This window comes from Macrotis lagotis, chromosome 2 (genome assembly GCF_037893015.1).
Source record: "Macrotis lagotis isolate mMagLag1 chromosome 2, bilby.v1.9.chrom.fasta, whole genome shotgun sequence".
Lineage (NCBI taxonomy): Eukaryota > Metazoa > Chordata > Mammalia > Peramelemorphia > Peramelidae > Macrotis > Macrotis lagotis.
This window is the reverse complement of record NC_133659.1, coordinates 108,760,076-108,786,700: the sequence shown is the minus strand read 5'-3', so window position 1 is coordinate 108,786,700 and position 26,625 is coordinate 108,760,076. Positions and strand designations below refer to the sequence as shown.

The window sequence follows — 26,625 nt, the reverse complement described above, 5'->3', positions numbered from 1 at the left end:
AAGTATGTAAGGTGCTTTTAAAGCCTTAAAGTACCTTAAACATTCTCATTATTATTATTATTATTATTATTAGGGATTGTTCATTTTTTGTAATCATATATATGCATATGTATGTTTATATGTATATATTTGTTTGTATATATTTATAGAGATGTGTAGGTATATGTATATATGCATATATAATTTATAGATTGAGTAATTGATATAAGCCAGAACCTAGTCTTCTTGCTAGGTGGTGCCATAGTGCATAGAGAACCAGTCCTGGAGTCAGAAAGACTTCTCTTCCTGAGTTCAATTCCAGTCTCAAACATTTACTAACTGTGTGACCCTGAGCCAGTCACTTAGCCTCTGTTTGCCTCAGTTTCCTCATTTGTAAAATGAGCTGGAGAAGGAAATAGTAAACCACTCCAGTATCTCAACCAAGAAAACCCCAAATGGGGAGTCACAAAGAGTCAGAGATGAGTGAAAATAACTGACTAAATAAAAGTTCTCTATACTATAGATTCACACAGAATAGGTACACCCTAGTCTGTTGACCACCTTATCCCATCATAAATATCACATCTCTTTAGTTTTGAATTTTTTTCCCAGTCAGTTCACTTTGGGAAGCTCTCAGAATATTATTGATGTGGATTAGAGAGGTCCTCATATCCACTTGAGTTAACAAATGCATGTTTCAGGTTCAGGACAACCTTTATCTTGCCCTAAAGATAATGGAGAAAATGTAAAGGATTCCCAGGAGCCATAGTCAGTAATCATCTATTGATCGACTGTTCCATATAAGGCCTTTTTTACAGTCTACTTGGGGAGATAAATAGATACATTTGAAAAGATACCAAACAGTACAAGATAGCATAGGGTCAGTATCAACATGAGGCCTCCAGATAATTAGTGGATCCAAGAGGAAGAGCAAGAGATCACTTCGAATAGGTGGCCTGAGATGTGTTACTTTAGCTATGAATAGGACTAAATTCGTGAAAGTGGGAAAGGGAGGTAACTGAGTGACCCAATAGGTAGAGCAGAGAGAGTCATTCCAAAACTGGGGAAGAATTTGAACAAAATGAAAAAGGCAGGTCTTGTGCAAGACATATTCAAGGGACCATGAGAGTTCAACTAAGTAAGAGTTCATTAAAAGAAATAAAATTGAGAAGATTAGGTGGGGTCATATTGGGACCAAGCTAAGGAGGTTGGATTTTATAGCATAAGGACTTGGGGGGATTGTTTAAGATTGCTTAATAACAGAAGCAAAGTAGAATTATGGTGATGAATGGGACAGGGATCTCCCGCTCTTACATATGCTGACCCAAGAATGAGCAAAATTGTAGGTTCAAACCTTCCCTGTTGTGGTATCCATTTCCCCAAGATGCCATTGGCATAGGGATTATCTTATTCTTCAGATATATGGGGAATTCTGGCTGACCCTAGGTTGGAGGCAGGTGACTACATCCTGCTAAGCCTTGCCTATTTTTCTTTTGCTTCAGTACCAGTATGATGGGATGGACATAAGCAATCTGGCCGTGGATTTTGCTGTAGTGTGGAATGGCAACTTTGTCATTGACAATCCAGAGAACTTGAAAGGTATGTGGCCACTTTCTGATGGTATTTTGATGCTTTAACAACCCTGGGGGAGGACAAGACAGGAAGGAGAAAATTCAGACAGATGCTGTGCCATGAAGAATATATCCCTTCTGTTTGGGGGACAATTCAGTGGTTCTCCAAGCAAAATTTAGGGCCATCATAAGAGTTACATGTGGGGAACCATGTTTTATTAGAAACAGGGTCTTTCCTGCATGGCCTGCCAATTCCTTCTTGTTATTATTTGACTCCTGGAGCCTTTGAGATGTTCTATGGAATGAAATCTATTAGAACAGCAGGCAGGGGAGCCCTGCCAGCTTTTCTAGAAATTGAGACATTGTTTTCCATCAAACTTGTTCTCCTGTCCACTTGGATGGGGTCATTACACAAAGAGGGCTTTCAAAGCTTATTCTCCTGAGGTATGTGGGAAGGAAAGTTTAGGAAAAGAGAATGGTATGGGGGCTGGAAAGAATTCCCTGTGAGGATTAGGGATCCAGGTTACCTCAACTTTTCTGGTGTGTAGCTCATCACCTATCAAATAGCACCAACCTTGTCCTTGAGCCCCAATCCAAATAAGAACTGAGCCCAACTGAGAGAGACCAAAGTTGCAATCAGACCTATGAAGACAGAAAAGAGCAGCAAAGACCTTGATCCACTTTATAAAATAAACATCTGATCTCTGATTTTATAACTAAATAAAGGTTCCTAGATAGACCTACAATGAAACCCTGACAAAATCCATGGCTGCATGGGAATCACAGATCTGAAAAGGGATCATAGATTTAGAACCGGAAAACACCTTAGAAGCATTTGAATTCAACCTGTTCATTTTACAGATTTACTGGAAACTAAGGCACAAGCTTCCAGATTAAATGATTTACCCAATTAGAAAGTGTCTGAGGCAGAATTTGAAATCAAGTCTTCCTGACTCTCAGATAGTACCCACTTTACTAACAAAAGCTGATTTCTCAAAGGAGTTTCTTCATTGGCCTGCTGCCACTTCCCAGGATCTAGCATCAAATTCCACATCACTTAATCAGGTGCCCTCATTCCAGTTTCAATATCTTCTCTCAGATCCTGACCTATGTCTTCATAATTGAAATAGAATGAGCTTAAGGAAGATTTTCTTTATAAATTCAACCAGAATTATGAGAGTAGAGTCAAATTATAGTGTATCAAATAAGCATTTATTAAGTGTCTATTGTACACCAAGTACTGAGAATACAAAGTAAAAACCGAAACAACAGCTACTGTGAAGGAGCTTTTATTCTCGCAGAGGAAATCAAATATACACAACAACGTAGATACAAAATATAACGTACAATATAACTCAAGGAAATTTCAGGTTAATATGAGGTAAAAATGTATGTTTGGCAGACACAATTTCTAGTGTTCCCAAAGCTAAATACCTCAGCATGTAGCATGCATGTGCGCGCGTGCACACACACACACACACACACACACACACACACACACACCCCTAGAGATTTAGGTCTGACCTCTTGAACTCATAGCTTCCCCCATTAAGTCAAATGAGAAGCTGGAGCCATTATCCCTATCTGGTCCCTCCCCATCCCAACCTGGTAATAACCATTCTTCTCATCATCTTCTACATTTTCTTGACTCTGCCCAACTTCTACTGCCTAGATAGAACTATTTTATCATTTACATATCAAATTCCCAATAGATTGATAATGGCCATCTACATCTGACTGAGCCCTGTTGCATCCATCCACATAAATATTATCAATGTGATCATTAATTACATCTGTACACATCACCCCCTCTAAGAAACATGTGCATACCAGGTAGAATATAGACAATATCCAATAGGTCAAGATTTCATTGATTTTCCCTTCTCCTTTTTTAAAATCCTTAATAACTAGGAGATAGGGAAGTAAGATAGAAAGCTTTCCTACTGTTCCCAATTTCTAGGCCAAATTTCCCCACTGCTGAGAGACAGGAGAGATTTCCCCTGCTAGATGTTCTGGGCTTGACTCCCAGAGCTTGATTTTGCACCTGGAGCTTAAAGAAATACCATTCCATCCAAGCTGTCACATCCCTGCAGCTCAGGCAGCAAGATAATAATAATTGACATTTATATAGCATTTTCAAGTTTGCAAAGCACTTACCATACACTATCTCATCTACACCTTGAAACGATCCTGGGAGGTAAGTACTGCAGTCTTACCATCAGATGAGGAAACTGAGGTCAGAAATATTGAGTTGTCATGATCACATAACTATTGTTGGAAGCAGTATCTGTACCACATCAACCTGATTTTCCTTTTCCTTTGTGTTATCTTTCCTTCACTAGTTTATGATCTTCTTGAGAGCAGGGACAATATATATTTTTTCTTATTTGTGTGCCCTGCAATTAGCACAATGAGGCTTAATAAATAGATATCATATAGATAAAGTAGATGCTTAATAAATGGTAATTGAATTGTTTTGAATTGATTTTAGGTCCAGCACTCTAACCATTATACCACACTGTCTCCCAGAATTAAAGGAAGATTAGTACCTTTGTATCCCTATCACTAAAGGATCCTGCTCTCTCTATTAAAGAAACTTTTGGAATAAAGTCAAAGGGTAACTTCAGACCTTTAAGTGGTTCCTTTAGGGCTGAAACTGAGGGATGGGCTATAAAAACTAGAGAGTCACAAATGAAGACTTTGGAAGATTAGAAAACATGGGTCTTTCTTTAGAGGTTTTGTATGAAATCCCCAGAGGAACACCTCTGAACCCAAATGGCCAGAACTCTAGTCACTAGCTATATACTAGGGGTAAGGATTCAGCCTGCCCATATACTATCCCTTCCTACTCCACTTAAAAACTCTGAAAGTAAAAGAACTGAAATTCATTTGATTGCTTTGGCCTGGCTAGATAATTTCTAGTTATTGTGACTCACATGGCAAGGGGTTTATAAACTCCCAAATATATTCTACTAGAGTTTTAAATAGTCAGATTGTACTAAATAGGGTGATGCCCTCCAAGTCACTCAGAAACATGAACAAAGCTGTTTGAGGTCTCATACTGTCAACTATTACTGGTCTTTCAAGGCCCATCACAGCTTTTCACTCAGCCCCTTGCAACACACCAGCATAGCTGTCAAAGTAAGTTGCATCCCATATCTGTGTACCAGAATATAGACAGTGTTGTTGATTTGAGACTTCAGAGTTCAGATTTTGACCCCAGTAGTGGCATCCTATGGGGTTTCTGGACATCAACAAACCTCTCTGAGTCTCACTTTTCCCTTTCTGTAAAACAGGGAAAATTAGCCTTGGCCATCCTTATTTCTAATACATATATATAAATTAAATGGACAAAGTCCATAATACTATGAACTTGAAAAAGATATTACATGTAGATACTAGCTGGTCATGATTGTTATTATTAGTCATGAAAACTATGATTAGTAGCATTTAAAAACAGATAATTATCTAACACTTTAAGGTTTGCAAATGCATTTTGCATTTTTTAATTTGATTCCACTTTAACCCAATGAAATTAGTGCTACAGCTATTATGCCCATTGTATGATGAAAACTGAGGATGAGAGAGATTGAGTGATCTATTCTCATTAATACAACTATAAAGAATCAGGGACAGAATTTTCATTTCAACAAGATTTGAATATGTCTTTTTTTTCCTTTTTTAAAAATTTTATTTATTTAAAGCAATGGAGTTATGTGACTTGCCCAAGGTCACACAAATAGGCAATTATTAAGTGTCTGAGGTCGAATTTGAACTCAAGTCCTCCTGACTCTAGGGCCAGTCCACTCTGCTACCTCACTGCCCCTGAGCACCAGTCTTAACTAACTCCAAATCCAGTAACATGCTATGTCTCATGTTCACAAATGGGAACAGTTCCTCAGGAGAGGAAAAAGACTAGGGAAAGAACTCTTAGTTTCCATTCCAACAGCACAGGGTATAACTATCCACTTCTCTCCACAGTCCACCTCTACAAATGTGCAGCCCAACGAGAAAGCTGTGGCCTCTGCCTCAAAGCTGATAGGAAGTTTGAGTGCGGCTGGTGCAGTGGTGAGCGCAGATGTACCCTCCATCAACATTGCTCTAACCCAACCTGGCTTGATTGGTCCAGCCACAATGTCAAGTGTACCAACCCTCAAATCACAGAGGTGAGTGTTCAGATTGGAAGATACTGCTTAGAGGAGGACCCTGAACAACAGGAGAATAGGTAGTCTGTGCTTGCTTCATCAAAGTACTGTGTGTATTTGTGTCTATATGAATATGCATGCTTATCTTCAAATCTGGATCAGATTATTCAAATTTGTACACTATTGTATACATATAGATTTTTCATTTTATACACATATACATATATATATGGGTAATTCTAGAGATTTTATACTATGTTTAGTGAAGGATGGTTCTTTGTATGTCTGTTTATCTATGTATCTATCTATCTATGTATCTATCTATCTATGTATCTATCTATCTATATGTATATATGGATATGCCTGCTTTCTATAGACCTGTACATATACAGGATTAATTCCAGGAGGTTTACCACTGGTTCTGTAATCCTAGGAGATCACTGACACTTTATGGGGATATTAAGTATAGATTTTGCTACTCTATAAGGCAACTGAAAAATTTCATTGGTTCCACCTTTTATAGCACATTCTTACACAGAAAGCAGCCTAGCATGGTATAAAAAGTATGAGATTTAGAGTCAGAAAACCTGGGTTTGAATCACAGCCCTCTCTGGCCTTCACTGGGGTTTCTGTTACAGTGGAAAGAGGATTGTAAATGGATTCAGAGGAGCTGAATTCAAATCCTGCCTCTGTCACTTACTACCCTTGTGACCTTGGGTAAGTCCTAATCTGTCTAGACCTTAGTTTCCTCCTTTGTAAAGTGCAAGGATTGAATTGGATGCTCCTTCTAGCTCTAGATCTCTGAATCTAGGATGAGATCCAGTATCTTTCCCATCTCTAAAGTCTATGATGCTATTGATGCAATTCAAACACCATTTATTAAACATCTATTATATGCAAGGCACTGACTAGGGACTGGAAATACAGGAAGGAGAAGAAACATAGCTCCTAATCTTGCAAAGTTTAAAATCTGCTAAGGGGAAATATAGTATGAGGTAGCATGGTATGATAGATAGAGAACTGGACCTGGAATCAAAAAGAACCAGATTCAAATCATGCCTCAGATTCTTACTTGTTTTTTGGCTCTGGATAAGTTATTTAACATTGACCTCAGTTTCCTTTTCTGAAAAAGCAGGAAGGAAGAGAATTTGGAGTTTATGGTTTCTTCTCATTCTAAATCTAAATCTATACTCCTATAAGACAACTGGTATCACTTTGAATAGAACACTGGGTCTGGAGTCAGGAGGATCTGAGTTCAAATCTCCAGTCAGACATTTACTAATTGTCTCACTCTTGGCAAGCCACTTAACCTCTGTTTGCCTTAGTTTCCTCAAATGTAAAATGAAAATACTAATAGTATGCACCTTGCAGGATTTTTGTGAGGACACAGTTCCTGGTATATAGTAGGTACTAAATAAATGCTTATATCCTTTCCTTTCAAGATATATATATACACAGATTAGTGTGATAGTGGCAAAGGAGAAAGTTCCATGGCACTCTAAGAAAATCTGAGAAAGACAAGAACACTTCAGGCTACCAGGGAAGGCTTTACAGACAAGGCGACACTTGAACTGACATTTGAAGTAGGAGAGAGGGTTTAATAGGCAGGGTGGAGGAGGGAGAGCATTCTAAACATGGCAGCCAGATGGCATGAATGCAATGAGGCCAAGATTTCCCTATCAATCAAAACATTCCATAGAGAAGTAGCAAATCTCTTATGATTCAGGGCATTTATTTAACTTCATATATCCTACCATTATCATCAATGCATCAAATCCATTAAGGTACCATTAGGGTAACCCATTAGGGTTTCTTTCCTCAAGAAAAAGTTCTTTTCATTCAGTAAATGTTCTACACGAAGGCCATTATTCCTGCCTATTAATGGATAGAGAAAACTCTTAATTGTACCAGTTAAGAGTTTGGGGAAGTTTGGAAAAGAGATAGTAAACCACCCAGCAAGTACAGAAGAATGTGTAATCAAATCAGAAATATAGGTTGTATTGTGGGACTTTTGGGCTGAAAGGGGCCTTAGAGACTATATTTCTAGGGCTGGAAGGGACTTTAGATAGCATCTAGTCAAATGTGCCCATTTTACAGATGAGGAAATGAGACCCAGAGAAAGGAAGTACTCAAGGTCACATAGGCAGTAAACTAGCTGGCTATGTGATTTAGTATATACAAAATGTGGAGGTATGCAGGAATACATATATAGTTGCAGCTAAGTGATTAAAAGTAACTTTGTGTACACACATTTGTGTAAATGCAGTTGTGTGAATGTGTCTGGGGGTAGATATGTATCGGAGCATCCATACGTGTGTGTGTATGTGTGTGTGTGTGTGTGTGTGTGTGTGTGTGTGTGTGTGTTCATGTGCCTACAACCCTGGAAGACAATGATGGAGACAGCCTGTCCTCCCTGCCAGGCTAACTGAGCCAGGTGGGGATGAGAAATTGGCTCCACAGTAGGTGAGCGTCTCAGAGAGCAGGTTTAGCTTTTCTCAGCAGAAATGGAATTTTGGTGACTGCAATTAGCTTAGAATCACCAAGCTGAAACTGTAATAAGAAAGTAAAGGCAGGGACCAGATTAGCCTTGGTGCTTATTCTCAGGGTTTTCTCTGTGTCCCAACTTGTTTGTGCATTTTAATGGGAAGAAACAGGTAATTAGTTACCCAGAAAAATGATGTTTCCTGAATAGCAAATTACAAAGGAAGATGAATAGATAATATATAAGAAAATATAGCTGCACTCAGGCTTGAATGGCCCAGGAGAGGAATAGGTGTACTTTACTTGAGGTTGTATTGTCTGCTCATCATCCTTAGCAACTTGCTATTCATGGGCTGTCATTTGTAGCTGGAAACTAATTGCATATTTTCTAATGGTTGGGATGAATAAAAAAAACTGGGCAGGTTGCATTGTTGTCCACCATCAAGAGCAAAGGAAGATACCATTCCATCTCTGCCTCACAAAAATGAACCATAGAGCCCTCAGATGGATCACTCCCCTCCCTCTAGTCTCAGTTTCCATATATATATATATATATATATATATATATATATGTATATACACACACACAAAGGAAGTAGATATCGCTCATTTCATTTTCTACCTATTTCAAGGAAAGTTGTACCTGAAAATTCATTAGATTATAAGTTTCTTGATGACACAGACTGTCTTTTGTCTCTCTTTTTTTATATCCCCAGCATTTACCACAGTGACTAACACATAGACACTTAATAAATGATGATTGATTGATAAATCATACTATCTAGGTCTTCATTTTCTTTCTCTTTGAAGTGGGAAGATGGGATGAGATGATCTCTAAGGTCTTTTCTAGGTCAAACTTTTATGATCCTACAAGTCTGAGACTATAGTATATTTAAATACTTATTCCCTACTAAAAATTTTATATTATTCAATACATTATTTAATAACTTTTTTATAACTATCATTAAATAGCATTTACATAGTGCTGAAAGATAGATGCTATTATTATGTACAATTAAAGAAATTGAGGCAAACAGAGGTCAAATTGACTTGCCCAGAGTCTCACAGATAGTAAATATCTGAGTTCAGATTTGAACTAAAATCTTCTTGATTCCAAGCCCAGCACTCTATCTATTGTGCCAGCTAGCTACCACTAACCATCATTATTAATGTAATCATACCTCCTGCCCTAACAGATGGATCGACTTGGACAGGAAATAGGTATCCCCCCCCCCCCCCCCCGCCTCCTATCCCAATCTAGATTTTTCCCTAACTGGTATCGATTTCAGTACATTCACAAAGCAGCAAGATCCCTTGTTAAAGGAAATCTGGATTCCCCCTAGGGAAGCTGTAGGCAAGTGCACCTGGATCCAAATTCATTTAAAAAGCAAAACCTTCCGCCCCAACACTTGCTAGCTGTGTGACTACGGATGAGCCACGGATGAGCCACTTAACCTTTTCATATCTTAGAGATGGCCAGAATTGGAAAGGATGCTTTTAGGAGGTAGGGAGTTCCCTTTCTCTTATGATTTTCCCATGAATGAGTTAGATGCCCACCCACTGGAGATGTTGTCTAGGGGCTTTCTTTTTAGTTTAGGTTAGACTAAATAGCCTTTGAGGTTCCTCTCAGTTTAGATTCTGTGAGCCTCAATGTTAGCTGTCATCTGCATTAGGGGGACAATAACAATTATGCTCCCTTCCTCACAGTGTCATTATGAGGAAGACACTTTGGGAAATGTTTTTTATCCAACGATGGCTGCCTCCCCCAAACCTGGTTCTGAATATCTCTCTTGACTGTTATTGGACTGAAGAAAAATGTTAACTTGCGACACCGTGCTGCCAGAGAATAGTGTTTGTCCCCTGCTGGTGCCTCAAAACGGCTTAGCTCTCTGAGCAATGTCCAACTTCGTGCTTTCTCTCTGATCTTCATGATTTGACATGTGTGCTGACCTGAGAGCTTGGACAGTTCCATAGTTCTTTTACATTAGCAGCCTTTCATCTCAGCAATGGCTTTCAGAGCATTGCCAAGGATATTGGGTGAAAATCTACCAGCAGCCCTTTCCTCCTCCCTCTGGTTGCACCCAGGTCAGCCTTGACAGCTAGGGAGCTACCCTAGTGAAAGGACAGTAGCATCCTTGGAGATCCTCTCCTTTTTTTTCTGCCTGTAGGCCATACTGTTCCTAGATGGCACCCAAGCTATACTGAGGCTAATTAACCCCCTGAGGTAATTAGGCTATAATTGATTTTCCCAGATAATATATATCAGTCGGGGGTTGAGGCCCTAAGCTGAGGTGTCTCCCATTAGTTTTATTCAGCCAGAAGCAATGGACTGAGAAAAGTAAGCCTTAAGGAAATTGAAGCCTGTGAAGTAGAGAGGTCTGGGTCCTCTGGGAGACCTCCCTCACAGAGAGCAACCTCTCTGTGGGGCAAGATGTCTGCAAGAGCCCTTTTATTTCCCATAAGTTAAAATATCCTTTTTCATTTTATTCCTCCCAACCCTTGCTCTTCTTCTCCTGTCATCTCCCAGCAAAAACCATTTTTAAGATTTTTTTTAAGTATCCCTCTGGGCTCATAGTCAACCGTCTCTGCCCAACTTGGTGAAATCAGAAAAGAATTTTTTTACAATCTCTTAATCACTAGGATTTACGAGGACTTCTCTTATTACTCTCCCCACAACCACCACCTCCTGATGTATACATACAGTTCCCTATCATAAATGATCCATTTAAAACGGGCCACTGGTCAGGTCCATACTCCCTCTGGAACAATGGAGAGGTAGGCCAGTCCTGACCGGGAGTCTTCAAGCCGAGATTTGAAGATCATTGACTTAGGATTGATGAAATCATTCACATGTCTGGTCTAGCATTAGACTAGATGACTTCTGGACTAATGCCGTTCTACCCCCTGTTCTTTGATTCTGAGATTCTAAAAGGACTGCTGATATTTGAGCAGGATAATCAAATTTCACATCCAGAAAGAGGTCCTTTTTTGAATGGTCTGGGTTTGGTCTGGTCCTGCCTTGAATCACAGGATTGAAAGAAATAACCTGGAGAGGGCCCTTCTTCTTTAGAAAAAGGCAGTGATGGTCTTGAGGGACACGTGTTCTTTTTTCCCTTAGCCCCCCCTCCCCATTGTCACTATAGCAACCAAACCTATCCCTTCGAGACTCTGCCTTCCTGGCAGCTTCAGGTAGGATGAGTCAAAGAACCTATTGATTTCCCAGTTTGCATAAACTTCAGGTTAGGACCCCCTCAAGACTTTCCGTCTGCTCTTTCCCAGCCGGCTCTGGTGTGATAATGATGCTGTCCCCCTCGGGAGCTCTCAGGCTGTTCCCACCTCAGCTGTCAGTGTTGTGAATGTGCCATGGTGCACATGTGTCACCTGTTCAACCCCCAAAATAGGAAAACTGTAGATGATTGAAAGCCCAAGAGCTTTCTGACCCACTGTGCTTGATTCTCCCCTTCAGCTCCCCTGCATTTCAAGAAATCTGGGTGACCTGGGACCTTCAGAGTAAGGAAAATGTGAACTGTGCCCCATTTAGGAAGTGGAAATCTGAGGAATATGTTTCTCAGGAGGGAGTGAGCAAGCTAGGGAAGGAGGAAGTGAAATATATCCTTGAGAGAATAAATTCCCTTGGAAGAGATCAGGACCCAGAGATCAGGATTATAGTGTTAGAAGGAACCTCAGAGACTCAATGACCTCTAAAGTGTTTTTTTAGCTCTCAATACATTGAGATTGAATTTTGAAGTGGGAAGGTTTAGATTTGGGTCCTACCTTACATAATTACCACTTACTAGACTTGCCCTTGAATGGGTATCTTTCCTGGGGCCTAGTTTTCTTTCCTATAAAATGGAACTTTGTCCTTCACAGGGTTATTTTGAAGATCAGATGAGATAACAGGTGTACAACAGTTTCTATAGATTGCTGTACATGTCAACCACTATTACCCCTTCTAGCTTTGCATTTCTCCAACATGGCAGACACTCACATAGGCAAGTTCACATAAGCCCACAGACAAGCACTCAATCTTCCTGCCTTGCCCCTTTTCCATATGGTTTGATAATTGAGAGCTCAAGCCTACATTTTGTCTGAAATCATTCACCAACTTTAGCCTCACAAGGGACACCAGAACTTGCTTGCCCCATAGGCTACATAACTTTCAACAAATGGCTCAAGACCAAACCTTCTCATCTCTCTTCCCTACCTCAAGGCTGTCCATCAATATTGGCAGTGTAGTAGAAAGAGCAATCTTTGTGATCTTGAATATCTCACAATCTCCCTGGGCCTCAGTTTCTTCATCTGTAGAGTAAGAAAGTTGGGCTGGATGACCTCTAAGATCCCCTCCCCCCCCCAACCTGTGACTAAATGAGCTCTGTACCTCAGTTATCTCATCTGTAAAATGAAGCCAAATATCTAGAATCCCTATCTCATGTGACTATTTTGAAGTTCAAATAAGATAACGGATGGGAGGTGCTTGGCAAAACCTAAAAGTACTTTATAAATGCCAATGATTACTATGGAAGGAGACTCACAGAGGAAAGACATTTTTGCCCTTAATCATTCTCTCCAAACCGACTAGGAAGCTGCTGCCAACTCAGGAACGGTGAAAGGCTTAATAAGTCTGCATATTCTACTCCTTGGAGATTTGGTCCAAAGAGTTGGATCAGGTAGAATCATGTTATTCTTCTGTTCTCCCTCCAGACCAAAAAAAGGCTATTTCCAATGTTCCAAGTCCAGAGCCCCTTAGGAGATTCCAGGGAATATTTAGCAAATTAGAGAAATTTGATAAGTCTAGACATGGGAGAGCGGGATCCCCCTCCATCCAGGCTTCTTCCTCTTCAGAATTGGGAGCAAAGATCCATTCATTAAAGACTACAGAAAGATATGAGTTAACCCAGTCAGCATGTTTGAGCCCAAGGCAATCATACCTTTGCTAACCTTGGGCAGGAGGGCCTATAACTTCAGAGGAGAGACTAGGACAAGCTTTTAATTTGCACATTTTCTAGGTGTGGTGATTAATAGGAAGTCTGGTTAAAGTAGTGACCTGAGCCCCAGATTTCCCAGCCTGGATACTCAGACCTCTCAAACATCTCAGTTTGATGAAAAAGCCCAGGAGACAGGTCAGATATCAGTTCACAGCTACTCATTTGAAGCAGTAAGAAATGCCAAAAGTAGACTAGAAATGGAATGGAGTAGTAGATGCCAGGGGGTTTTGGTGTTTCATAGAATTAGAGCTGTTTGGAGCAGGAAAGGACCTTAGAAATCATCTCATTTAACCCTCTGATTTTACAGATGAGGAAACTGAGACTTAGGTAAATGGCTTACTCAAGATCACACAATGACATTTCAGAGCTGAGATTCATATCCAGGTCCTTTTGAAGTGATCTCATTATTGTTCATCATTTCCAGTCATGTCTGATTCTTTATGAACCCATCGGGGGTTTTTTGGCAAGGATACTGGAGAGTTTGCCATTCCCCTTCTCCAGTTCATTTTACAGATGAGAAAATTGAGGCAAATAGGGTTGAGTGACTTGCTCAGTCACTTAGTTTGTAATATCTGAGGCTAGATTTTGGATCTTTCTGACTCTAGATCCAACACTATTCACTTCATCACCTGGTTGGTGATCCGAGGCACCTCCTAACCTTTTGGATTTGGGGTGGGCATGGAAATGAGAATCTGTTCAAATTCTGAACTGAAAGCATTTTGTAGCTCAATACCTTATTAAAGTGAGGCATCCTTTAGGTCAAGGGAAGAATAACTTTTACAATTGACTTCCACTTATTCATAGTTGTCTCACCCACTTTCCGAATGTTTTTGGTTATATATATATATATATATATATATATATATATATATATATATATATATATACATATACTGAAGCTTAACTTTGCTTAACTTGTGCTTAACTTTGACAACATCTGGAAGGGTCTGTTAAGGTGGAAATGTTTTGAGACTGCATGTCATCTGAGGACCACCTTAGCTGTAAGAAAGAACCCAATACCAAGCTAGCTAGAAGACAAAGAAATTTTAGGTCACAGTAATGAAATGAAGTTTAGATGGTGCTAAAAACCATTAGGCAAGCTAGAAAGAAGGTGCCATCTAAGTCAATGGAAGAAATGCTCCCTCAAAATTATAGTTTCTTCAAATATTTAAGTATGGATAAAGATGTGTACAGAGAGGCAGCCTGGAATAATACACCAAGAGTTACCCTCAAAGTCACAAAGACTTGGGTTCCAGTCTGACTTCTGATGCATACTGGCTATGTGACCTTCAGAAATCATTTCATTCCTCAGAGCTCTAGACATAGATCTACAGTGAGAGAGAAAAACCAATTAAACCAATTAAATCCCAGGTCCAGATCATGTGTGTGTGTGTGTGTGTGTGTGTGTGTGTGTGTGTGTGTGTGTGTGTATGAATACAGGACCACAGAGGTAGAACTAGAAAGGGTCAGTCTTCTTTTCATTTTACAGATGAAAAAACTGGAAACTGGATACCCAGAAAGGTGAAATTCCTGACCCAAAGTCACAAAGCTGGTAAATGTCTGAGATTCAAACCCACATCTTCCAACTACAAATCCAAGGCTCTTTCCACCTTTGTTCCTTTCTTCCTCCCTTTTTTTCTATCCTTTTCTCTCCTACTTTGTTCTATCACATATACACACACACACATACATATATATATACATATATATATATATATACACACACAAAGCAATGATTATATGTTTATAGGCACATAGACAAAGATGTGTTTGCTATATGTAGCTATAAAAATATTATCACATAAAATCATAATTTAGATGACAAATCAGCTGCTCCCACCAAAAATGTCATAATATTGCATTCCAAATCAAAATGTAATTTGTAAATATTTTATTAACACAACTGGTTTCACTCTCCCCGCCCCGAGATTTCATTAACAAATTAAAACCCATCTAGAATTTTATAGGTGGTTTTAGGGAGTTTCCTGGGATCCCTTGAGGTTAAATGATTTATCCAGGATGACATAGCTATTAAGAATCAAAGACAGGTCTTCCTAGGATTCATATATACAACTATACACTATACAATGCTTACCATAAACACATGTAATAAACAAGTGACTCTATTTCCTTCAGAAACTAGACTTATAAAGGGACTTAGAGGCAGGGCCATTTGTGAATATTTATCTGCAGCACTGCACCAAACCTCTGCTTAGAGGCCATAAGCCAGCTGTCCCAGGCCATGGGGATGACTTGCTATAAAGTTCCCAGCAAATAAATAAATAAGTCATCCAGCTTCATGGAGAAACAAGGCAGCTCTCTGATCTCCTGTTCATTTATTTGCAGGCCTCATTAATATAACATCAGTGCAACAAACAGCTAAAGGGGGATAGTGTCAGGATGAATAATGGAGTTACTCTGCTGAGATAACAATTAGGTTTTGAATGTACTATCAGCTAAGACAGAGTCAGCGAGGATTCATGCAGGGCTGAAGAGCCAGGGCTGCCGGTGCCATAGACCCCTGCTGAGCACATCAGCTGGGCTCCAACATGGTCTGTGGAGCTGGCCCATGTGTGTGCACATGGATACACATACACACACACACACACACACACACACACACACACAGGAAAGATAGAAAAGCCAACTGCTATTTTGCTGCTCTGTCCCTGGGGCCCTATAATTACTCTAGTCTCTACTCTATTGGGACAGTCTGGGACAAAGACTCTGCTGCAATGGGGTCAGTGCTACTATCTTCAAATTGGAAGAGACTAAGCAGCTGGGAGGGAGAGGTAATAGCCCAAAGCCTTCAGGGGACCATAGCAAATGACTGCAACCCTGTGTACTGGGGTCAGTAGCCGCAGACGCTCCCTACGGAGCTGTTAGATGTGAGGTATTTTAGAGAAGACAGGGCCTCTGCCCCAGAGGACATAGAAGAGTGAGTGACCCAAAGGAAAAGAGAAAGAGTAATGGAAAAGCACATTATCCCAGAGCTCAGGAAAGCTCCGTGAGTCCAGAAACATAGCTTTATGTCTCACTCAGCAGGTGGTGCAGTGATCTTCATCCATGGTTGTCATATAAATGAATGAATGAAAGAGCAAATGATGTATGGTTTGGGGGTGGACTGTGGTGGTTATTTGGGAGTCAAAAGTCTTGCATTCTAGCCCCTGACTCTGTAGCACTTTCTAAGCTACTCTGGATGTGTTTCTTGGTCAAGTGCTTCGTGTCCTCCAGCATCGGAACCCAACCTTTTTCCCTTTCCTCCTTCGTGTCCCAGATCCATGATTTAGCAAACATACATCCAGTGGATTTAGGACCTTAAAGAATGAGGAACATGTATTGTGTGGTAGTAGCAAGAGCTCTATATTTGGATTCAGAGGATGGAAGTTCAAATCCCCACTCTGCCATTCATTCTATTTAACCATTCTGGGTCTTCATCTTTAAAATGAAGAGTGGACCTCCAAAATCCCTTCCATCTCTAAATCTATGTTCTTAAAATCCTATGGATTATATTGATACAATGAACTGGAAAAACAAGATAGTTTATATTAATACAATGACTAAGGATATAATCACCAATTAGCAAATGGTCATTCAGACAGATTGAAATTCAGCTGAGTGTTCTCACACAGGCCAGAGTGAGTCTATCAAAGCAGCAAGTGCTAGAAGACTCTATATGGGTAGAATAGAATATTTTAATACTTCAAGAGTGTTGCAAAAAAAGTTTTTTTTTTAATTATCAAAAATCTCTTTTCTTCCTCCATTGGAAAAAAGGAAGGAAAAACAAAACCTTGATACAAAAATGCATTGTCAAGCAAAGAAAATTCTTATATTGATCATGTCCCAAAAATATGTCTCATTTTAACCAATGAATCCATCATTTTCAGTCAGAAGACACTTCATCATTAGTTCTCTCGAATTGCAATCGGTTACTCAGAGTTGTCAGGTATTTCAATCTTGTTCACCTTGACACTATCTTTGTTTTCATGTAACTCATCCTCCTGCTTCTGCTTTCTTCAGTAAAACAGTTCATGTAAGTCTTCCCAGGGTTTTCTGAAACTATCCCCTAGAAAGTAGCCTTTTTAAGAACCAAAGAAACCCGCTAGAGGTGACTTGTACAGTCTGTCTAGGACTTGTCTAGTCAATACCTGGGCTAACAAATGGACCAGAAGTCAAAACCTGGGTCTATAACTCAGCTTTTTGTGTAAGCTAAGGCTCTCATCCTCTTGAATCTCCATTTTTCTCATCTTTAAATCCAGCTCTTCCAATTCTGGCAGTCTTTGCAATCATGTACCCCTTTATCTCTGTGGGTCCATTCCCTCATCTCTAAAAGAAGGGGATTGGACTAAATGAAATTTTTAATGGCTATCTTTTGTTTCTACATTGTCTCTTTTTCCAAATACAGAATTTCTCTTCTCTACCCCATCCCCAAACCTATTCCTTAGGACAAAAAAAAAATTAAAAAGAAAAAAAAAGAAAGTAGTTGAGCAAAGCTAGCAGCAGATCAGCTAGATGTGACAGTATATTCCACACCCATGGATTAGATGACTTCTGCAGTCTCTTCCAATTCTAAATCTTTGATCATATGAAGCTTTGGTTCTTTAAGATCTGGGCAGGATGAACTAGAAAAGCTGGGTGAGGGACCCCCCCCACACTCCATGCAGATGACACTCCCCCAGCTCAAAAGGGAATCTCCCTTCTCCTTCTCTCCCTCCTGACCTCCATCACTCTCCTACCTCCAGCTCAATCCTCAGGGCTTTCATATGGATAAAAAGCTTGTAAAACCAGAGCCATTATCCCCGTGGATTTCAGCCAGCCTGCCTTCTGCCCTGCACTCACTAGACAGCCAGGGCCAAAAATCTACCAAAATGAAAGTGACCCTAGAAGCAAAGAATCTTGCTTGGCATCACACATCAAGTAAGTGAGAGAGGGAGAGGCAGAACTCAGGTGTCCCGGTTCCCAGTCTCAGGCTGATTTTAGATTATGACAGTTTAATCACCTCATCCTCCGCAACAGCTGACATTTATTGATATTGTAAAAGGTGTAAGACAGGGGCTGGCGCCTGTCCTCAAAGACTTAACAATTCAATTGGGGGACAGGGAATGCTCTCCTTGGATAAATCTATGATCCCATTAATTCAGTTCCCCCCTCCAATGAGGGAGATTGCAATTCAGATATGCCATTTCATTTTATGTGGTAGAGATTAAATTTGAACCCAGGATCTCTTGACTCCAACTCCACATTTTTGTACTGCTAATTCAGAATGAATTAAAAGGCAGAATTAGGGTCATGAATCTTTATTGCTTGATGAACCCTAACAAATGGATAAAATAGCCAGTGCTGTGTCTGAATGGGGCTATAAAGCCTTCTCAGAATTACAGAATGTAACAATTAGAAGGGACCTCAGCAACCATCTGTCCAGTTGTTTAGTCATTTCAGTCGTGTCCAACTCTTCCTTACCCCATTTGTGTTTTCTTGGCAAAGATACTGGAGTGGGTTGCAATTTCCTTCTCTAGCTCATTTGACAAATGAAGAAACTGAGGAAAACAGAATAAAGTGTGATTTTCCCGGGGTCATACAACTAATATGTGTCTGGGGCCAGATTTGAACTTAGGAAGATGAGCCCTGACTTCAGACTCAGTGCTATATGCACAATGGAACCATCTAGATGACCCCATCTGGTCTAACCCATACCCAAAAGGAAACCTCACTATAAGCTTTTCTACATGAAATCATATGGCTTCTGTTTGAAAACCTTCAAGAAAGGGAAAGCTTGACTCCCAAGGTTGTCCATTCCACTTTGGAACAGCTCTGATTTGCCCCTTCACAATTTCTATACATTTGCTCCTGGTTGTGCCTTGTGAAACCAAATAGAACAGGTCTAATTACTAGCCACCTAGATTCTATAATCTGCAAGTAAGGTACTAGAAAGGAGATATAGTTGAGTTCCTCTCCTAATGAATAATGGGGCTATGAGAGTGAAAGTCCACCCTTACTAATATGGTCTCCTACAGATCCCATTTGTTCACTTTTTTCTCTCATCTCTGTAGTCATTGACTGTGGGTCTCATGCCCTAACCCTGCCTAGACTTTGTCTGGGAAATGGCCAACTTAGCCCAGGAGTGCTTCCTACCCTGCTAAGCCCCTGGGCTTTCCAGTGCTTCCCGATTCTGGTGCATCCCAATGGATCTCCCTTGCTGTAATTAATCGGTTGCATCTGCTCTCTTACCCTGGGGCGGCTTTGTGGCACAGTTCCCTCCCAACCGTTCAATTAACTGCTGTAAGAATCAAGAATGGGGGCGAGTGTAGCTCCATGTCGGCTGTTTTCCAGGTCAGGTCACCCACAGAGGAAAACAAACTTGACAGGGTCTGGCAGTGGAAGGCACTTGGCTTGAATGCCCAAGGCTCCAGGCTTGGCAAGAGATGGATTTCGGCTGGCTGGTTGGGTTTTGGGAGGTGGGTAATAGGGCAGGCTAAACTATAGGGCTCAATCTCACACATACTATGACACTACTGTGGGCTGAACAGATCCTGGCAAGCAAGTTAGCTCATTCTCCTGGCTTCCTCCTAGGTGGTTTGACCTAAGGAGGCTGACACTACACTTTCCCCTACCTACTCCCTAAAGAGTCATAACTTGGAAGGAATGAATGAATTAAAAAGATGACAGGGTCACATGACTTGGGGATATTATTAATAGGTCTAGTCATATCAAACAAGTGGATAGTTTAGAATCATGAAAGTAATAACAACTCATTTATAGACCTTTTATGGCCATGCAAATATTTTAATTCTTTTGATATAAGTGAGAATTGAAGACAAAGAAAGCTTTAGTGATTTGCCTATGGTCCCACAGCTAAGAAAGGTATAAACTATGGTTCAAATCCAGGTCTTCTGACTCCAAATGCATCTACAAATACTCTTTCTACTTTCTACTATAGTAATACCTTTCTAGTAGCACTGGAAAAAACCATAAAGATATGCCAGTCCACCCCACTCATTTTAAATTGAGGAAACTGAGGTCTGATATGTACAGATGCTATTGAATCATAGGATTTAGAGATGGAAAGATCTTAGAAATATTCTAGGGTCAGTTTAAAAAAAGTAAGGTATCAGGAAGGAAAATGACTTCCCAAGATCACTCAACTATTTTGGGACAAAAACAGGACTCTGTGATGTAAATTCAGGAGTTCCATGAAGGATCTATTTATTTATTTTTTTTAAGGGTTTTTTTTTTTTTGCAAGGCAAATGGGGTTAAGTGGCTTGCCCAAGGCCACACAGCTAGGTAACTATTAAGTGTCTAAGGCCGGATTTGAACTCAGGTACTCCTGACTCCAGTGCCAGTGCTCTATCCATTGCACCACCTAGCCACCCCAAGGATCTATTTAAATGACAAAAACAAACCCCCAAATTCCTCTTCTATCAGTGTTGATTTCTGGAATTATTCTAACAGGAAACAAAGTATTTTGTTTCAAAGTATCATAACTGAAAAAAAATAAAATAAAAATTTTATTTTAATAGCTGACTTAAATGCAAATTTCCCTGAGAGAGGTAACAGGATGGTTTGCTTAATACTTGGATATTCTGTAGACCTGTGAATATCATTGTTGACCTCTCTCCAACATTCTCTTTAGTCTACATTAGTGAGGCTTTTATTAAAGTAACACATACAATTAATAGTTACTACATTTTGCTTGGCCTCAAAAGGAGAGAACTAAGAGTTAGAAATGGAACTTCCCTAAAAAAAACTTCCTAAAATTCAGAATTACCCCTAAAGTAGATTCAATTGCCTCCAAAGGTGGGAGGTTGATCATTACTGAAAGTCTTCAAGCTGAGGCTGGATGGACACTTAGGGATGAAGTAAAAGAGACTAGAGTTCAAATACTAATTGGACTTATACCTCTGAAGTCCTTTCCCAAAATGAAATGGATGCAGAGAGTCCATCAGTGGGGGAATTGGTAAGCAAATGCAGTTCTTGCTGAAAGAAAGGATAGGCGCAATGAAAATAGAGAAACATGAAAAGTTTGGAAAAGTGTCATGTGGCACAGTGCTTTTTGACTGAGAAATTGAACCACCTGCCTAGGAGTAGGGAAGGTTATCCTTCTTTTAGCCTCCTTTTTACCAGTGTCCTGGTGGCTCCTGGCAGTTGAACAGCTTCCCTTCCTCTGTCCATTTGGTAGATGGCAATTCAGACAGCCAAGTTGGAGATCGCTTCTCTGGCTATGTCTCCAGGGCCTATTCTGTTGAATTTAATGGAGAATTTCTTTTTTGCTCGCTATATCTTTCTTCCCCCATGCTTCCCTTGAACACCTTCTCACTTGCCTCCCAGGGACAGCAGTATGAATGACTAGGGTTTACATCCATTCCTGGATATATCAGCAATATGGTCTGGGAAATATGCTAGCCTAAGAACTAGAGAAGCTGATTACTGAGCCAGGAACTTAGTGCAGAGGTCAAGGGAATATCCAGATCCTTTCAAGTCAGCAAATATTTATCAAGCATCTCCTGTCTGCAAGGGTCCTGGATGAATCCTTGAGGGTACAAAGGTGAAAAATGCCAAGGTCCTTGCACTCATGGAGCTTGAAATCCACTCAGGGATGTGACAGGTACATAAATAACTAGAATACAGGTCAGAACATGGCAGGTGCATAAATAAAGTGGAATAGGCTACAGAGATCCAAGGAAGAATAGAAAGATCATTCCTGCCTCGGGAATATTAGCACCTTCATTGGGCAGATAGCTCCTGTCTTAGACCTTGAAGGATTTCAACATGCAAGAATAGATAGGAAGAACATGGCAGGTATGGAAATTAACTTGGGGCAAGCCCGTAGTCTATGAAGGGGAAGAAGTGTAAGATCAAAGTAGAAACATTTCTGATATTCAGAGCTTTAAATTGTTCAGTCATGTCCAGCATTTCCTGACCCCATTTGGGATTTTCTTGGCAGAGACTAGTTTGCCATTTCCTTTTCTGAATCATTTTACAAATGAAGAAACTGAGGCAAACAGAATTAGGTGACTTACTCAAGGTCACACAGTCAGGAAGTATTGAGATTTGAACTCAGGAAAATAAATCTTTCTGACTCCGAGGCCCTTGCTCTATCCACTCTACCAGTTCTGTCTCAGATACCCACTAGAGCTTTAAATGAAGGCTAAGTTTGAATTTTAACCTGCAATTCCTACAAGTAGCTATTGAGAATTTTCAAAGATTATTAAGCAAAGTGACCTGACCAGAGCTTTATTCAGGCAATGATAGGCATTGGATAGGATTGGCATCTCCAGTCCCTGAGCCCCATGCTCACTAAGCCTTGGCCCTGAGGATTTTTGAAGCTGGAGAAAATGATGTGTATGGTTTGAACTGCTACTTGTCCTGATTGGGGAAAGAGAGCTTCCTTTATAGAGCATTCATTATGACCCATTCCCTTATTCTTTTGGGGTTTTCAGGACTTTGACTATTAATTAATTTCCCAGTCTTCACCTTCCCCCTTCTCTAACTCCAGTCATAAAATCATAGGCATCATAGAATTTTAAATCTGAAAAGGGACCTTATAGATCAACTGAACCAAGCTCCTCATTTTACTTTTGAGGAAACTGAGTCCCAAAGAGACTTGCTCATAGTCACACAGAAAATAATGATGGGCTTGGGATTTGAATCTGGTCTTCTAATTCCAAAACTAATGTACTTTCTCTTGTAGCACATTGTCTCCACACCATTCTCTTCTGAGAGTACCCACACAGGGAAAGGGAGATGCCTGTTCTGGTGAATTGAAGCTAGCTCCCACTGCCTCAGAAGGGCCCATTGTTAAATTTTCAATATGAACAATGCTACAAATCAGGGCTTAATTCATTATTTTCTGAATTGTCTAGACTTAAAGTGATAGAGACAATTTTAATCATGCAAATTAAACTTTAAAATTTGTTGTACATACATCTTTTTTCTGGAGAGCCAGTTTTAAATGTTTAATGGCACACCCCTGGGTGGGCCTATCTGACCCTGCCCTGTGCTATGGATAAATTTTTATTTTCTCTAATTGATGTTAAAATAGAACTTTAATAAATAAAATCATATTTTGAATTCCCTAGGACAGTTGGTTATTTAAAGGAACCCTGTTGTGGATTGTCTTAAAAATCAAACAATTATCTCCTAATTTCCATTTTTTAAAAGCAAGATGTTCACATTTCTGGCTTATTTAAAATGAGGTACACCTATAAAATGTCTCAACAAATACATGAGTGGCTTGCCATCTGTGTCTCCTGGCAAGAAATGTCCTCCAGGTACTTAGCCATGGCATGGTCCACAGAATTCTAGAGTCTTTTATATATTACAAATTCTAGGAAAATGAGGGACCACCTGTTTGGTGACCACCTGAAGAAAATAGCTATACAAGGTTCCTTCTCCTAAGAGCTAACATCCTGATTAGAAGGGTCTCGGCAAGGCTTGTCTCTCCTAGTCTGATGCCCCATTGTCAGAATTCTATCACTTCTCAATTAATCACTGAATAAACTAAGATTTTCAGGATTATGCTACTATGTATTATAGTATATGAGTGTGAACTCTCTTACAGAAAATAACAAACCAGGCAGCCTATCATAGTGGAAAAGGCACTATTTTTGACAACAGGAGACCTGGGTACAAATCCTGTCTATCTGTGTTACTACCTCTGTTACCTTCATCAAGGCATTTCATTTCTCTGAGCCCTGGTTTTCTCATCTGTAGAATGAAGGAAGAAGGGGGAAAAATAATCTCTAAAGAACCTTATAGCTCTAAATTCTGTGATCTTGAGAATGGTCTATGTATTATCCTATAAAATATTTGCTACCCTACAATAACAAGTGCGTATCTGTGAGTAATAACAAACCAGAATTCCAACAAGCTACTGCCCCCAAACCCAAAGCATAAGCTATGCAAACTTTTCATCAAGGGATTCCCTACCCCCTTGCAGTTACCTACCAGTGCCCCCAAATGACCCCACAATAAAATCCCAGCTCCCTGCCTTACCTGCAAAAGGAAAATATTTTTAGGTTCCCAGAAATATTTCATTTTTCAGCTTCTTTGAAAGGTTGTAATTAGCCACAGCAAAGCAAAGACTATTTTTTCAATGGAGAAAATATGTGACAGAGACTGAGGAGAGGAAAGGAGGAGAGAAGAGCACCATAGCTGTAGGTGTAGAGGGGGCTGGGGACTGGGGGCCAAGGGGATCCAAGGGCTGGAAAAAGCTATTTCCCGAACTCCTCAGTAGAGAGCCAGTGGCAAACGGCAACTGTAATACTAATGATGTTCTCTTGCAGTGGCAACCCTCCAGAGCCCCCCTCCCAGTGACCCACTAACGAGGCTCCAGCTCCCAGAGCCCATGGGGCCTGAAGCACCTGGAGCTATGGGTGGGAGGATAGAGGAGAGGGAAGATGGGGTAACCCAATTGTCACTGGGTATTTTTAGAACCCCTAAAGGCAGACAGGTGGCCAGTGACTGTGGCTTATTGCTGGTAGCTCCTCCCCCTCTATAGCACCCCTCTTCCCCCAAAGTGGAGGAGACTCAAAGACACCTCAGCAAGTTCTCCTCCACATCTTAACTATCTGTCCGTTTTTCTTTTTCTTTATAAGGTACAATGGTTTATTCCCAGGAGAAGGCCAATGACCTGTGGAAAATGTAGGCCCTGAGGTATAGCTGTCAGGAAGTGACCCAAATGGGACAGAAGCAAATAATGCCATCTGAGCCCTGAACTCTTGTTTGGACTTGAACTCAGACCTTTGCTGCCCACTTGTTAAACTCAAATCTTCTTGACAGTTAGGAAAATACCAGGTGGTACATCTTTCCAGACGTGGAAGGAAGAAGGGGTCTTTAGTAATTAGGTTACACAGTAGTTAGGCTACTCAGAAGACCTGAGTTCAAATCTTGTCTCAGGCACTTCTAGTCATGTGACCATGGGCAAGTCACTTCAATTCTGTTTTCAGTTTCCTCATATGTAATTTGTAATAATATGTAATAATGTAATGTAATATATAAAAAATGATGTGATAATATGTAAAAATATAATAATGACACCTATGTCACAGAGTTGTTTTGTATCTGTAAAGCACTTAGGAAATTTTAAAATGCTGTATGAATATGAGCTATTATTACGGTTAACAAGAATGCTGGACTGGCCCTGCAGGCCCTGCCACATCATTTCTCTACCCCATAATCTACCAGTAGCTGGATTAGCTTCTGGGAGAGGGGCCTGATCTTAAAAATTTCCTGAGGAAAAAAAGGACTTTTGTAAACCCTTGTCCACTAACCATGCAGCTCAGAAACTCCCAATGGTGCCCACAGTATAGCGGCTCTTACAAATTTATAGGCCTGAGGAAGGCAATGTGCAACTGAAACATGTTCAAGGAAAAGTAACATCATCCAAAAGACTGAATTCTAGTCTCAGGTTAACTTTTTGCTGGCTCAGAGACCTTGGATGAGTCACTCTATCAGTCATTCAACAAATACTTATTAAATGTTTTCATGTATTAAGCACAGTAATAACCTCTCAGGGTAGCTAGGTACAGTGAATAGAATGCCAGGCCTGAAGTCAGAAAGACTCATCTTCCTGAGTTCAAATCTGACTCCAGATCCTTTGTGACCCTGAGCAAGTCACTTCACCATATTTATCTTAGTTTCCTCATCTTTAAAATGAACTGGAGAAGGAAAAGGCAAACTACTCCAATATCTTTACCAAGAAAATACCCAAAAAAGGGGTTCCAAAGAGTCAAAAATGACTGAACAACAACAAAACCCTGAGAATAAAAAGGAAAAGCAAACATAGTTTCTGCATTCAAGTTAGCTTATATTTTGTTATATGGGGAAAGGAGAGGAAGGAATGATGAATCAGATAATCTCCAAGATCCCTTGTAACACTTAATACTCTTTGTTCTAGGAGAAAGTCAGCTTGGAAAAATCTTCTTTCCTTCATAAAGTTATTTATTGAATACCTATTATGTATGTATGGGGCACTGAACTGAGCATGGTGAGGAATACAAAAATTTCTTAAGTTAGGATTCCCACTTTCAGAAAACAAGCTATAGAGGGGGATAGGAAATGCTCCAAGAATAATGATAATGCAAGGCAGTATGTGATACTGAGTGACAGACCAAGTGCTGTAGAATTTGGGAAGACCTAGTTCGAAATCAGCCTCAGCCTCATATCTTACTAGCTATGTTATTCTGGCCTAGTCATCAAAGCCCTCTTAGTCATCATTCTCATCATCAATAACATGACCAGGCTGAACCCAATTGCCTTTAAGGTCACATCCAGCAGGAAAGTATAGAGAAGGGAGAGATCAATCCCAGTGGGTGTGATGAGTGGAGCCCTCATGAAGGAGGTAGCATAGCAGATTCCCCATGTGTATGAGAGAGCCTAGTTCTTCCTTCATGCCCAGGACATGACAGCTCAAGAAGTGAATGGCATACAACTGGAGACAGGGGATCCTACTCACAGTCTTAGAG

The 26,625-nt window shown here is 40.2% G+C and overlaps 1 protein-coding gene across 3 annotated transcripts in view; it reads left to right on the top strand.

Annotated features, from left to right (window-relative positions):
* The window catches only part of PLXNA2 (plexin A2), a 321,485-nt gene that overhangs the window by 239,949 nt on the left and 54,911 nt on the right, over positions 1–26,625 (top strand). For all 3 annotated transcript variants that reach the window (XM_074222562.1, XM_074222561.1, XM_074222563.1), the window contains exons 11-12: positions 1,482–1,578; positions 5,532–5,716. In XM_074222562.1, the coding sequence (XP_074078663.1) occupies positions 1,482–1,578; positions 5,532–5,716 (282 nt within the window). The remainder of the gene's footprint in view (positions 1–1,481; positions 1,579–5,531; positions 5,717–26,625) is intronic.